At 65.5% G+C, this 15,652-nt stretch overlaps 2 protein-coding genes across 2 annotated transcripts; one reads left to right on the plus strand and one right to left on the minus strand.

Annotated features, from left to right (window-relative positions):
- The first annotated feature begins 491 nt into the window (after positions 1-491).
- LOC138140811 (mucin-19-like) lies at positions 492-5,384 on the plus strand. Its single transcript, XM_069061726.1, has one exon. The coding sequence runs from the start codon at positions 492-494 to the stop codon at positions 5,382-5,384; it is 4,893 nt and encodes a 1,630-aa protein (XP_068917827.1).
- A 9,106-nt stretch (positions 5,385-14,490) lies between these two features.
- Positions 14,491-15,222, minus strand: LOC138140812 (uncharacterized). The gene has a single exon (XM_069061727.1). The coding sequence runs from the start codon at positions 15,220-15,222 to the stop codon at positions 14,491-14,493; it is 732 nt and encodes a 243-aa protein (XP_068917828.1).
- Between the last annotated feature and the right edge of the window lie 430 nt (positions 15,223-15,652).

Below are 15,652 nucleotides of genomic sequence, written 5' to 3' on the forward strand. Positions count from 1 at the left end.
GCAGCGATTCCTGGTCCATCGCCTGATCCTGTCGGCATTCATCGCCCCGCCCCCGCCAGGCGCTTGGGGGCTTCACTGGAACGATGACCCGCTGGACAACCGGCCAGAAAATCTCTACTGGGGGACTCCTTCCGACAACACTGGCGACTCAGTGAGAAACGGTAGTCACCATCATGCGCGCAAGACGCACTGCCCATATGGGCATGAACTGAGAGCTCCGAATCTCAGGGCTTCGCAGGCGAGAGCGGGGTGCCGGGGTTGCAGGGCGTGCGCCCAGGCCAGGTCGGTGTCTCAGCGTACGGGGGAAGGGTTCTCCGCCCATATTGCGGATGAGAAGTATCAGGTGATCATGATGCGATCGGAGCACATGGCGCCTGCCGCTGTCGAGGAGGTGCCTCTTGGCTGACGTTTACGGCGAGGGCGTCGTCAATGTCGACGCTGAATATGACGGCTCTGCACTGGAGTCCGGCCTCAATCGCTCGCGCGAGCAGATGGGGCGCTTCGCCCGCGAATCGACGACCGTGTTCGAGAAGCTGGGCAACTCCATGCCCCAGATCCTCTCGGCGGGCGCGAACGCCGCGGCGACGTCGCTGACGCGCACCATGCAGTCCGCCGCGACGGAAGCGGGCGGGTCACTGCTGAACCGCCTCACCGCCGCAGCCAAGTCGATTCCGGGCGCCCTGTCGTCTGCGCTCGGCTCCGGCATGATCGCCACGGCGGGCGCCGCTGCGCGCAGCGTGGCGGAGTTCTACGCTCAGTCGTTCGGCGACGCTGTGCGCGCGGGGATGCGCAACGAGGGGAAGACTCTCACGGAGAGCTTCCTCGGCGCCTCCAAGGAGGGCATGTCCGGCCTGACGCAGGGCATCACTCAGAGCGTGTCCGGCGTGATGACCGCCGTCCATGGCGTCGCTGAGCAGGTCGGCACCGCCTTCGGCGGGGCGCTCGGCGGTCTCGGCAAGACGGTCGGCGACATCTTCGGCAAGGCGTCCGAGTTCGCTCGCGAGCGCTTCGTCGCCCCCCTCCAGGCCATCGGCTCACGGGTGAGCTCTGTCATCACCACCGCTGGAGAGGGAGCCAACCGCCTCTTCGGCTCTGCGATGCAGAAGGCTGGCGAGGCTGGCCGCAAGTTCCTGGAGATGCCTTTCCGCCAGAAGCTCGCCGCGGGTCTCGGCGTCGCGGTTGCCGCCGCGGCCGTTGTCGGTGGCGCGAAGCTCCTCACCGGCCTGGCGAAGGCGGGCGCAAACGCCGCGAGAGGCCTGATGAACGCCGTCAAGAGCGGCATCTCCGGCCTCGGCAGCCTCATCGGCAGTGCCCTGTCCGGCATCGGCACCATCATCTCCAAGACCATCTCGGGCACCATCGGCGTCGTCGGATCGGCCGCTGCGGCGCTCGGCAAGGGCGCGGCGAAGGCCATCGGGGACGCGATGGGGCTGGGTCTCCAGGCTGTCGGAGTCACGGTCTCCGCCGCGTTCGCGACGTCGCTCACGAAGGGCTTCTCGCGCCTGAAGGCGATCGACAACGCCGAGGCGTCCCTCCGCGGCCTGAACGCGACCGCCGACCACGTTCCCGAGATCATGGAGGCGGCGAACGCTTCCGTCACGGGGACGGCATTCGGTCTCGACCAGGCGGCGACGGCCGCCAGTCAGTTCGCCGCCGCTGGCGTTCCGATCGAGGACATGGAATCGCGCCTCTCCGCCCTGGCGAACACCGCCGCGGGCGCGGGCGGCGACTTCGATGGGATGTCCTCCATCTTCGCCAAGGTTGCCGCTCGCGGGTCCGTCACCAGCGAAGTTCTGAACCAGCTGACCGACCGCGGCGTGGCCGGCCTCCAGGCGCTCGCCGATCACTTCGAGATCAGCGCCGAAGAGGCGCAGGCGATGGTCACGGCTGGCGAGGTCGGCTTCGCCGACTTCTCCGACGCGATGGATGCCGCCATGGGATCCGTCGCCATCGAGCAGGCAAGCACATTCACGGGCCTGATCCAGAACCTCGGTGCATCCATGGGCCGGTTCGGCGCCGTCGTGCAGGAGCCGATCTTCGACGCCATGAAGACGGTCCTCCCTGGCGTCATGAACCTGTTCAATCAGCTGAAGGCCGCGGTCGAGCCGCTGATCGAGCTCTTCGCCGAGCGCCTGGCGCCTGCCGCCGAGCGGATGGGCTCCGCGCTGGAGAAGCTGGACTTCGGCAAGACTGAGCGCGACGCCGGGACGATGACGGGCACGCTTGCCGCGCTTGCCCCGATCATCGGCGGCATCGCCGCAGTGTTCGCCGGCCCGCTCCTGACCTCCCTCCCCGTGGTCGGAAGCCTGTTCGCCGGGATCACTGGCCCTGTCGGCATCCTGACGGGCGCGCTCATTGCCCTGTTCGCCGTGAAGCCCGACACGCTGCTGAACGGCATGAACGCGATCCTCGGATCCCTCCCCGGAATGCTCGATAGCATCGTCAGCGGCGTCCTGCGCCTGGTGCCGATGATCGTCGAGCGCATCGCCATCTCGGCCCCGATCCTCGTCAATGGCTTCGCTCAGGTGCTCATGCAGCTCGGAAGCGCCATCGGCATGGCTCTGCCGACGATCATCGAGGGCGCCGTCCAGATCGTCACCACGCTCGTCTCGACGATCGTCGGCGCGGTGCCTCAGCTCCTCCAGGCCGGATTCCAGATCCTGGACGGCCTGATCACGGGCATCGTCTCGTCGCTCCCGAACCTCATCGTCAGCGCCACGCAGATCATCACCTCGCTGGCGACCACGCTGCTCGGAGCCGTGCCCCAGCTTCTTCAGGCCGGAATGAAGCTCCTCCAGGGCGTCATCGATGGGATCATCTCTTCCCTCCCGGCCGTGATCGCCGGGGCGACGCAGATCATCTCCTCCCTGGTCAGCGCGCTCGCCAGCGCCATTCCGGCGCTCCTGGAGGCGGGCATCGCGCTCCTGATGGGCGTGCTCGACGGCATCATCTCCTCCCTGCCCAGCATCATCCAGGGCGGGATGCAGATCATTCAGGCGCTGGTAAAGGGTCTGACCCAGGCGATCCCGCGGATCGTCCAGGCGCTCACGGACATGCTTCCGCAGCTCCTGTCGGCGATCACGAGCATGCTTCCGATGATCATCTCCGGCGCCCTCCAGCTCTTCATGGGCCTGGTGCAGGGTCTCGTACAGGTGCTTCCCACGATCATCCAGTCCCTGGCATCGTTCCTGCCCGTGCTGATCAGCACGCTGCTGGGAATGCTCCCCGTCCTCCTGGACGGCGCGATCCAGCTCTTCATGGGGCTGGTGCAGGCGATCCCGCAGATCATCCCCCCGCTGATCAGCGCGCTCTTCGAGCTGATTCCCGTCCTGATCAGCACAATCGTCGGCATGATCCCCCAGCTCATCACGACCGGCATCGAGCTGTTCATGTCGCTGATCACCGCCGTCATCACGGCGATCCCGATGATCATCGGCGCACTGCTGGATCTCCTGCCTCAGCTCATTCAGTCGCTGATCGGGATGATTCCGTCGCTCATCGCGTCCGGCATCGAACTGTTCATGTCGCTGATCACGGCTGTCATCACGGCGATTCCGCAAATCATCAGCTCGCTGCTGGAGATGATTCCGCAGATCGTCTCCACGCTTCTTGGCATGATTCCGACGCTGATCACCGCGGGAATCGAGCTGTTCATTTCGCTCGCCCTGGCGATCGTCGAGGCGATCCCGACGATCATCGACACGCTCATCAACTCGATCCCGCTGATCATCCAGGCGCTCGTCAACGCTGGGCCACAGATGCTGGAGGCCGGAAAGCAGCTCTTCCTCAACCTGAAGGACGCGATCCTCAACATCGGCCCGCAGATCGTCGATGGCGTGAAAGACACGCTCGGCAACCTGTGGAACACGATCACCGGCCAGAAGCCGAAGGCGAAGAGCACCGGCTCCGACCTGATGGGCTCCACGAACGCCGGGATGGCGTCGCAGCAGGGCGCCATGGTCAACACGGCGAGCACGCTGGGCGTCTCCGCGAACAACAAGCTCGCCAGCTACTCCGGCGCAATGCAGAGCACCGGAAGCATGCTCGGAGGCCAGGCGAACGCAGGGCTCAGCTCCCAGAATCCCAACGTCACGGCGTCAGCGAACACTCTCGGCTCCTCGGCGAACAACACGCTCGCCAGCTACTCCGGGGCGATGCAGAGCACAGGGAGCATGCTCGGAGGCCAGGCGAACTCCGGCCTGGCGAGTCAGAACCGCAGCGTCACGGCGTCGGCCAGCGCGCTCGGCTCCTCGGCGAACAGCACTCTGGCGAGCTACAGCGGCTCCATGCAGAGCACGGGAAGCATGCTGGGCAGTCAGGCCAACGCCGGGCTGGCAAGTCAGACTCAGTCCGTCACCGCGAGCGCGAGCGCGCTCGGCTCCTCGGCGAACAGCACTCTCGCCAGCTACTCGGGCCAGATGTCACAGGCCGGTAGCCTCCTCGGCTCCAGCGCGACGCAGAACCTGAGCGCCCAGACCGGCGACATGACCAGCGCGGCGTCGAACCTCGGAAACAGCGCCGTGAACTCGCTGAAGTCGAAGGTCGGCGAGGCTCGCTCGGCCGGTCAGCAGCTCGGCAACGCCGCCGCGGCAGGCGTGCGCAGCGGCCAGGGCAGCCTTCAGGGCGCCGGTTCGCAGATCGGCAACTCGTTCATCTCGGGCCTGCGCCGCTCGATCAGCACGGCGTCGAGCGTGGGCCGCGACATCGCGAATGCCGTCGCCAATTCGGTTCGGAGCATGGCGAGCCGGATGGCGTCGATCGGCAATCAGCTGTCCGGCCAGCTGACGCGCGGCGTACGCATCGGCGTCGGCGCGGCGAGTCAGGCGGGGCGCTCAGTCGGGTTCGGCGCACTCTCCGGCGCGAGCAGTGCCATGGGCGGCGGGTACGGCATCGGCCTGAACTTCGCACAGGGTCTCGCTAGCGGCATCTACGGCGGCGCGGGCGGTGTCTACGCCGCGGCGTACAGTGTGGCGAGTCAGGCCGCCGCGGCGGCGCGCAGCGCGCTCGCCGTGCGCTCCCCTTCGCGTGTGGCGAAGGGCATCGGCGAGTACTTCGGCGACGGCCTGGTGATGGGCCTGACGCAGAGCGAGAGCGAGGTCGAGCGAGCGGCCAACCGGTTGGCCGGCGTGATCGACGGCGCCTTCTCTGACACCGACTTCTCCTACTCCGCACGCGGCTCCATGAGCTTCGCTCCTCCCGCCAGCTACGACACTGACGGCGGCGCTCCGCTGCGTCGCGGCGGCGCAGGTGCGGGAGCGAGCGGCGTTGGTACGATGTTCGGAGAGGGAGCCATCATCATCGATGGATCGGGCAACCCCCGGCGAGTGGCGCTGGAGGTGGTCGATCGCGTCGGCGAGGTGGCCGGACAGGGAGCGTACATCTGATGTGGGATCACCTTCTCAGGCTCGGCGGGAACGAGCTCGTCAACACGGCTCGCGTCGTCGCCATCGCCGAGACCATCGGTCTCCCGCTGAACCTCGGCTGCGGCGACTGCGCGTCGATCACCGACATGCAGGACGCCGTCTACGGCGAGGATCCCGACCTGGGCAACATTGAGGCGTCCCCCTGGTATGACGAGGATGACCCGGCGTCGGGCGACTTCTTCGGCGTCGTGGGGCAGCGCATCCGCGACGTGATGAGCTCGATGCGCGAGGTGCCGGTCGCTCAGCGCCTCGGCAGCGGCGGCGTGCTGGGGCGTGAGCGCGACACGACGCGCGACGTGCGCGCCACCGTGCTGATGGTCGCCCGGAACGCGCGCGGCATCGACTACGGCGTGAATTGGCTCTCCTCGGCGCTGTCTCGGAACGCCTGCGGGCAGCACTCGAACAAGTGCGGCCTGTCGGACCTGGAGTGGCTGGTCGACTGCCCGCCCGGCCGCCCCGACGGCCAGAGCGAGGCCGACTACGTCGCGGAGGTTGCGCCGCTGCGCCGCCTCCTGCACGACGTGGGGGCCACGGACGGCCCCACCGTCCTGGAGGAGCGCGAGAACGACTGCTACGTGATCTACGAGGTCGAGTTCACGATCACCGCGCAGGAGCCGAAGGTGCTCGGGGTGGCGAAAGACTTCGAGCTGGATCCTGCATACATCGACGGCAAGTCAGACGTTGTTCGCAACCTGATCCGCAATCCCTCCGCTCAGTCCCCTCCGGAGCCGCTGGAAGGCGTGGAGGCCATGAACTATATCCCTAATCCCTCGTTCGAGACCTCCACCTCTAACTGGCTGGCTGTCGCCATGGACAGGGGCGGGAGCGGCGTGCCGGGGGTGGGGTTCGATGGGGCGATCGCCCGGTTCAAGAGCAATCGTGCACCCATGGGAGATTGGTACGGGTACCTCTCCGGGAGTGCAGAGTCCGATGAGAGCGTAACCGTGCGGATAGGGGCGTATGCGTCTCTCAGCTTCCCCTCCACTACTGAAAGGGGCGCCCACGTTGGCCGATCGTTCCGTGCGGGGGCTTCCGTCCGGCGGCAGTTCACCTCCTCCTCGGGGATGTCGATAATCTCCCGCCGGTCAGGGGGGGACCCGCCTATCGTGACTGATCACTACTTCGACTACGTGACCAACACCGCTTTCGTCGACTATGTCATCCAGGAAGATCACGTCGTGCCGGAAGGTGTATCTGTTATAAGCGTCTTCCTGTTCGAGGAAGTCACCCTCGTCCCTGGTGTCCCCAAGACGGTTCCCCGTCTAGAGTTCGATGCCGTATGGGCGATGATTGGCTGATGCAATGAGAAACACATTTGGATTTCCGGCATACTTCGACGGAGACACCGATCGGTGGGGGTCCGCGGAGTACACATGGGAGAGCGAGCCTCACAACTCTCGCTCCATCGCGACCATGCGGAGAACGCAGGGCTGGATCGCCTATATCGACAGCTATTCGGGAGAAGGTGGCGCGGCTCTTCCAGCCACCGTAGCCCTGGCGAGCGAGACGGTCCAGTTCCCTCGCGGCAGGGACCTAGTCGCGTTCTCCTTCCCAGGAGGACGTAGCTCTGGGCAGATCACTAGCGCCCGCTCCGTCCTCCTGGGACTTGCGGGAGGGTCCCCAAACCCCGTATGGAGTGCCGAAGGCCTCGATACCTACGCTGCCCATGTAGAGCCCGATGTGATCTACTCTGCGAATATTGGCTTCAGCCTTGGGAAGCTTTCCTCCCTTCAGATCGTCAGCACGCGAGCCGTAATCTTCTGGCGCGACTCTCAGGGGAGCTTCATATCTCGATCGGACGGAGAAGTGACCACGAGGGCTTGGGCCGGAGGGGACCCCTTGGGCGCTTATTCTAGGAACTCTTTCCGAGACGGGGAGTCGATAACGGCTCAGTCCCCTGCGGGGGCAGCGTTCGCCTCCCTGGCAGTTGAAGTTCTAGGTGAGGAGGATGGGCCTCTCCCCCCGGACCTCACGGTTCTTGCGGATACCGCGATCCTCGTTATCGGAGAGAAGATTCCCGAGTACTTTGACGGGGCAACCCCGAACGATGCAAACTTCACCTACTCGTGGGAGGGTGTTCCGGACGGATCCGAATCTCTTCGAGTCGGGGAAGCTCCCCTCGATAGCGGGCCGGGGCCTATCATCGACCCCTCTTGCCCTCCCCCTCCCGAAGCCCCTCAGCCTCCGAGGGTGAAGATCGGATGCGGAACGTCCACAGACGAGTGGCGACGTGTCTGGTACATCATCCCCGAGGAAGAGGTCTATGAGTGGGGCGCTGTCGTGCCGTCGTTCACCCTGGACTCTGGGGCGGACGATGTTAACGCGATGCGAATTACGATCTACGAGAACCCGGACAACGTCCCGCCGGAAGACTTTGACGACGATCAGCCATACGTGGCTCGCTGGCATGTCTCGTACCTTCCAGCAAACTCGACGATGACTATCGACGGGACGACGGAAACGATCACCGCGGCTCAGCCTGGCGGGTCTCCACAAGATGCTGGATATCTCGTCACGGGCCCAGGGCAGGGGCCGGTGCTCTGGTCCAACCTGACTTGTGGTGGAAACTACCTCGTCTCTGTTGAAACGCCGCTGGGAGATGACCCGGAGAACGTGTCTTTGTCGATGTCGCTGACGAGGGAGTTTGGATGAGCGCCTCCGACTGCGTTGAAAACTACGAGGTCGCCGTGATGGACCGCGGTGGAATGTACATGATCGGCGCTCTGAAGGATATTTCTTCGGTGCGCTGGTCTCGTCGGATGAACAAGACATCTACGGCCACTGTGGGGATCACCTCGGAGAACTGCGTCGGTCAAGCTGACCTCCTCCAGAAGATCCAACCCGGTCGGCACGAGCTTGCTATTTTTCGGGGAGGGGAGCGCGTCTGGGAGGGGCCGATAGCCGAGGCTGCCTGGACGTCGTTCGGGGTTACCTTCACCGCAGACGACGTGTTCGCGTACCTGAATGGAACGTCTATCGCCCGTGACTGGATCTATGATCGCGGACCCCAGGCAACCTCGAACATGCTGGAGCGTGTTCAGCGGATTATCGAGACGGAGCTGACCGGAACTGTCACCTGGTGGAACGGGGGAGGGCAGTACATCACGATGCAGCGGTGGGAAGAACTAGATCCCCCCGCAAACATCCTGCCTTACCTCGACGTTCGCCCCGGCAACGTCGTGACGACTTCCCGGACGCTGGCCTTCGAGATGATGGTCGGCGAGCACATTCAGAACCTCGCCCGCTCGGCGATGAGCTACACCACGGTTGGACGGAGGATCGTCTTCTGGGATTCGAGGCAGGCGCTCAGTCAGACTCGCCAGGTTGTATCTGACGATTTCGAGGGTGGCCTCTCCGTCATCTCGACTCGGAAGAACCTCGCTATCTGGTCGCACGCCATTTCCCCGCAGGCGATCCCCACCTCGGACGGGGGAGGGTTCGTCCCTCGCCGATCTGCCTGGGCAACGCCGGAGGAGCCTAGCGGGGCGTCGAACAACTACTTCGGCGCGTGGGAGAGGATCGTTTCTCAGGAAGACGAGAACGCAGAAGAGGGAGATCCCGAAGACATCGACTACGAAGCTCTGCTCGATGCTGCTCGGGGAGATGCACAAGGGCGCTGGCCGGTCCCGCTGGAGATCAATGCGAACGACTTGAACCTGATTCCAACGACAGACCTCCCCATCTCTGCACTGGTGCCAGGGACTCTCGTTCCGATCAGCGCAATATGGAACCTTCGCCCCGTGCGCCAGATGATGATCCTGACGGGACTCACTGTCGAGGATGAGGGGAACGGAGAAGTGGTCCGCCCCACCCTCGTTTCAGCCGGACCCGCGGAGGTGATCTAAGTGGAACCCGTGCCGCGGAGCATTCAAGACAACTTCGAGTACATATACGGCTGGATCCGCCGTCTCGACCGGCGCATCCCCCGAGCTTCAGGCTCTACAGCGCTCTTGGCCGGAGGGAGGCTCGGCGCGTGGATCGGCATCTCCGACGACCTTGATAACGCCCGCGCCACGGGCTGGTACCAGGCGAACAACGACACGGCGAACACTCCGCTGGCGACCGGGAGCTTCCTCGTCGAGGTGGCCCAGCTCGGCTCTGAGACGGTCACACAGCGCGCGCACCGCTACGCGTCCTTCCCGGACGACTTCGACCAGGAGTGGACGCGCCGCTACACCGCCTCGGGCGGCTGGGGTCCGTGGCACCTTCGCTCAATGACGGCGACCGACTTCACGCCGGAATGGATCGGCGCAGGAGAGCTCGCGGGAACGGCTGTATACGCCAGTTACGCCGTGACCGACGGCCTCGCCGTGGTCGAGCTGTTTCAGCGGTTCGGCTCCGGCACGTACGGTGATCTTCAGCTTCGGAACCCGCTGGCGGCCTATAGTCGTCCCCCCGGCGCTACGAAGGTCGTCCAGTGCGCGGGGCGGTTCACCTCTGCCGGGACGACGCAGGTTGCCACCCCGATGGGGCTTCTCGCCTCGAACGCCGACCGGCTCTATGCGCGAGTGCATACCGTGTCAGGGAGTCAACTCACGGCTGGCGCGTTCTCCCCATCGAACCCCGGAGGGATCACCGCTACGGGTGGCCTATCCGTGATGTGGACCTACTTGCTCTAGGAGAACTGCGTCGTCGGGTCGCCGCCAAGATCCTCGTACGCCTTCTGGAGGCAGCGCAGATCCTCCTCGGCGACGGTGAGGCGTCCGAATGCACCTTCGGCGTGATCCATCTCGACCTCGCCTTGGGCGCGCAGCCGGTCAATCTCATCCTGCGCCTCGGCGCGGCGGTCCTGGGCCTCGATGATCGCCCTCCGAAGGGTCTCCCACACAATGCTGTCCATGCTCCCAGGCTACCTCTCGGAGTGCGAATCGAGTATCCTTCCTCTTGAACATAAGGGAGCATCCATGGTATTCAGCGCGCTCGCCACGACGACCGGCAACAGCCCGAAGAAGTCTTCCCGCGAGGGTACGCGGATCGATACGTTCCTGATCCATCACATGGCGGCGATCGGTGGCGCGGGCGTTACCGACATGATGCGCCGCTCCGGCGGTCGAACCGTCAGCGCGAACTACACCATCCACACCGATGGCACGCTCCACGGCGTCGTTCCCGAGGAGTTCCGCGCATGGACGTCTGGTGCCTCGGGCGACGGCGGTCGCGGCGCCCAGTGGGATCGCCGGTCGATCACCGTCGAGATCGCGAACTCCTCGGGCGAGCCGAATTGGAACATCTCGCCCACAGCGCTCCAGACCGCGGCCAACCTCCTCGCCGACCTTCGACGCCGGTACGGGATCGAGAACGTCCTCGGTCACCGCGACCTCTACCAGCGCTACGGCGCCTCGTATCCCACGTACTGCCCCGGCCCGAACACCGTGGCCCAGATTCTCGCCCTCACGCCCACCTCGGGCGGGGGCGGAGCCGACGACAACCAGGAGGATGACATGACCCCCGAGCAGAGCAAGCAGCTCGCCGCAGTCCACAAGATTCTGACGACCCGCATCGGGCCGCACAACGAGACGCCGATGCAGGGCATCGCTCGGCTGCTCTTCCGGCAGGGTGGCTCGATCAAGCAGAAGACGCTCACGACGACCGCGGGCGAGGCGCGCAATGCCGCCCAGTGGAGCAAGGCCCGCCAGGGCGGCTCTGTGAAGGATCCCTCGATCACGGCGCTGCTTCTCTCGATCCTGGAGCTGGTCTCCGACGGGAGCGGCGCAGACACGCAGAAGCTCGTGATGGATCGCGCCGCTGAGATCGACCTCACGCTCGACACGGATCCGGACCCCGAGATCGAGGACGCGGCCGAGGACGACGACCCCATCGAGTCCGACGAGGGCTGACCCATGGACGTCATCGCCAAATGGGCGTGGCGCATCTGGGAGTCGATCACGGAGCCGCGCCACCTGAAGACCTTCTTCTTCGTGGCCTACCTGATCACGATCGGGATCGGCCTCGTGACCCTGTTCAACCCGCCGAGTTCCGTCGAGGGGCCGCTCGGGCCGATCCTGACACGCTTCTGGGCGTCGCTGCTCCTCCTCGGCGGGGCGGGAGCCGCGGCGTCCGTCTTTCCCGGCTGGTGGTGGGTCGAGCGCTCCTCGATATGGTTCATCATCACCGGGGCGCTGATCTACGCCGGGATCGCCTTCGCGATCCAGGTGGTGGCTGGTCCCGAGTCGTCCCGATGGACACAAATCGGTTTCATCGGCCTGGCGGCGTATCTGCTCTCTCTTAGACTGGTGCTGACAAAAGACTGGGACTACGAACCTCGAAAGGGTTAGGCGATGGATTGGGCGCAGGTCATCGTCTCCCTTTTTGGCGGCGGCGTCGTGGGGACGGTCGGGAACAACGTCTTCCAGCAGTGGCGCTCCACCCGGAACGAGAAGGTTGCGGAGAAGCGCCAGTACATCGACCGGCTCTCGACCGCTGAGCGGAAGGTGCGGATGCTCCAGGAGTCCCTGGCACTTCATCGCCGGATGATGATCGACACGCCGGGCTTCGACCCCGCTACTCTTCCCGAGTGGCCGCAGACGTCCGGCAACACCAACAAGGAGACACCATGACCGAGAATGCCAACGCCTCTGGCGAGATTTGGTTCAAGGGGAAGCGCGCGCTGCGCACCGCCTTCACGACCATCATCACGATCCTGCCGCTGGTGCCGCAGGTCATCGCGATCATTCAGGACCAGTGGCAGGTCGAGTGGCTGACGGCCATCGGCGTCCAGGCCGTGGCGCTGAACGCGGCTCTGTCGCGGATCATCGCGATTCCGGCCGTCGACCGGTGGCTGACGAAGATCGGCCTCGGCTCAGCGCCGAAGTCGTCTCTCGGCGAGTCCTCCTAGACAGGACAGGCCGAGCGTGCAAGGATAATCTCGCACGCAGCAGCTGAGCCTTCCCCCTCAGCACAAGACCCCCGAGTACGTGGAGCACTCGGGGGTCTTTCGTGTTCTCGCGTCAGAGGCGGGCGGTCAGGCCGCCTCGGGGAACCTTCGACCAGTCGACGTCGAGGGCGGAGTTCTTCGCTCCGATGAAGCGGTGCGCTCGGCGCACTGGCCCCTTGTCGTGTCCGACTAGGGAGGGTAGGCGGCGGTGCTCGACCAGGGACGGGACGGTGTAGAGCGTGGCCCACTTCTTCACGTCGCGCGCCCAGACGCCGATGGCGTAGTCCGTGTTGCTCTTCGGTGGGTACGTCGACCGGATGTGCTTGTCGACCTTCTCGATCATCTCCTCGACAGCATCGGCCGGGAGGATGATGGCCGGCCCCCAGTTGAGGGAGCGCGTGCGGATCCAGCTCTCGCCCTTCATGTCGGCGATCGTCAGGGCGCGGCGCACGTTCCGCTGGTCAGGGCGTCCGGTGCCGGTGTAGGCCGAGACGATGAAGCCACCAGGCTCGATGTGGTCGAGAGCCACCTCCAAGCCCGCCAGGAGATCGCGGGAGACGAGGATATCGTCCTGAAGGACGATCACCGCATCAGCGGTGGGATCGGACGCGAGAGCGGCCTCCCAGGCGTTCCTGTGAGTGGTCCAGCGCTGGAGCGGGTCCGCGGACGGCACGGGATTCTCATCGAAGATGAGCGGCACCTCGCGGTCCAGGGTCTTCTGGACATCCAGGGCTGTCTCTCGTCTGACGGGGTGAGCGCAGATCGCGGCTGCGAGTCGCATTATCGAACCTTTCTGGTGACGGCCATCCCACCGACGAGGGTGGGGGGCGTGAGGATGGACTTATCCACAAGTTTCCACACCGTGGCGACGACGCCGGGGAAAGTCTCCGGGTCGTAGTCGTCGAAGGCCACGATCGCGTGGGAAGCGAGGTGCCGCTCCCACGCTGAGAAGTCCAGGCGCACGGCGCCCTGGCGGTGGTCGCCGTCCAGGTAGAGCATCCCGATCTTCGGGCCGCTCCACTGCTCGGCTGCGTCTGTGGAGAACGCATTGATCATCGTCACGCGGGAGCCGAGAAGCCCCGCGTCCTGGAGCCGACGAGTGGCGGCGATGCGGTGCTCGGGATCCGTGAAGTTGAGGCGGCGGCGGATCTTCCGGCGGCTGAACCCGGTGGTCGTCCGGCATCCCGGCAGGTCGTGCGGGTCGACCGTCCAGACGTGAGCGCCGCCCCCCTCCTTCGCGCCATGGCCGAGCACTTCGGCGCTGGCGCCCCGGAAGGTGCCGATCTCCACGACGGCCTGATCGGCCGGGACGAGAGACGCGAGGCGCCGAAGCTCCCCGTAGTTCTCTGCGTAGCTGATGCCCGGCTCGTTCATCGTGCGGCCCGCCTTCCTTGTCGACCTCTGAGCGAGATTTGGTGCCCCCACACATGCACCCCGTACGCCTCGGGGAACTCCTCGCTCGCGCGCCCCAGCTCGTTCCAGGCGTAGGGGTAGAGAAGCTTCGACGGGAGGATCTTCACATCGTGCCGACGCCTGGCGATCGCTGTCCACTGACCCGACGGGCCGGTGATGCGGTTGGCCCGCATCCCCCTCTGCTGGTGGGCGCGTCCGGGAGCATCGCGGAGGCACTGACGGAAGATCGAGTGGCCCCGCTGCGCCGAGTAGATGAAGGCGTTCGCGACGTGGCGCCTGTCGACCTCCCAGGCGGTGACAACGGTGCGCGGCGGAGCGGCGAGAAGACTCTCGATCGGCTTCTGCCAGCGGAAGTCGGTGTCGACGTACAGGCCGCCGTGCTTCCCGAGGATCGCCAGACGGGCGAGGTCAGAGCGGAACTGCCAGACCGAGTCCGCCGGCACGAACTCGGCCGCGTCGTCGAACAGGTGCAGGACGCCGACCGGGAGGATACCTCTCGCCTCGTCACCATCCCAGAGTCGCGTGGTCCAGCCCTTGTTGATCGCCTCGAACTGCTCGATGTTCTTCGCGTACTCGTCAGGCAGTGCGGAGCCGCCCCAGATGAAGTGGGCGGTCTTTGAGGGGGTCACCATGGCACCTCCCCGTAGGTCAGGACGAATAGGACGGTGTACGTGGCGCAGAACAGGATGAGGCTCGGGACGAGCAACGCCAGGACCAGGAGGCCAGGGATGTCTGTCCAGCGCGCTGGCCGATCCGACTTGTTGGCCCTTCCGCGCTTCGTCATGAGAGCCTTCCGATCCGGTTCGCGTCGTCCCATCCGTCCGGGCTGATCGGGTAGACCAGATCCTCGAAGAAGTCGCTGTCGAGCAGTGGCGTGTTCTGCGCCACGCAGTGGCCGCCGAGCGGCCCTGGCGTCCAGCCGAGCACCGGCTTCACGAAGCGCGTCTCGCCGAGCTCTACATATCCGCGGTTGTACTGCTGGCGCATTCGCGTGTAGACGAGCTCGAACGGCACGCCGTGCTCGTCGCAGAGGTGCTTCATCTCCTTCTGGATCCGCACGGCGGCGCCGAGCTCTGCCAACTCCAGGAGCTTCGCCAGCTCCGACGCCCGAGCGTTCGGCCAGAGGTCGACCTTCACGCCGGCAACGGCGAACGGCTCGGCGGCCTGAAGGACACTCTCCATGTCGCTGGAGGCGAAGACCTTCGTGAAGGTGCGCACGCCCTCCTCCAGGTCGGGGTGGCGGCCACGGACGGGCGAGTGAACCCAGCCGCACGGGTCACACGTCCCGACCGGCACCGTGCTGTGCACGACGACCGTCTCGGCCCGGTGAATCCGCGCGTAGTAGCGCACATCGTCGACGAAGGTCTCGCCGAACGGGAAGCAGATGTGGATCACGGCGTGCTCCTCGCCGTAGTCCTCTTCGGTGTGGACGTCGATCAGGTCGCATTCGAGGACGGCGGCAATAGCCTGCCCCACCTGCCCTGCCCCGATGACGAGGTGTGTATCGTTCATGCCCTCTATCCTTCCCTATCGCTGGTGTCGCCAGGATGCGCCTGGCACGGGTGGCGTAGTGACCCATCGCCTGACGGGCAAGAGCACGGGTCGTCGCCTGCTGCGCGCCGGTCGTGCACCAGGCACGGATAGGGGTCGACGCACATGACATCGCCCTCCTCGCAAGGACGCGCCTCGCTGAACTCCCTGTCGGTCATGTCGTCCGACTCCTTGATGAGCCTGTCGGTGATCCGAACGTCCAGCCCTTTCAGCTGCAGCCTCTTGGCCGCGCGCTTGGCGGTGCTCAGGCGGCGATACATCCCTTCGCCCATCATGCTCCCCCGCCGGCCAGACCACAGAAGGTAGCGCTCGCCTTCATCGATCCCCTCCCCCTCGTACACGGTCTCGCCGTACGGGTCTAGGAGCTCGCCCCGAACATTGCGCCTTGCAC

The sequence above is a fragment of the Tenebrio molitor genome, unplaced genomic scaffold (assembly GCF_963966145.1).
Source record: "Tenebrio molitor unplaced genomic scaffold, icTenMoli1.1 SCAFFOLD_259, whole genome shotgun sequence".
NCBI classification, from domain to species: domain Eukaryota; kingdom Metazoa; phylum Arthropoda; class Insecta; order Coleoptera; family Tenebrionidae; genus Tenebrio; species Tenebrio molitor.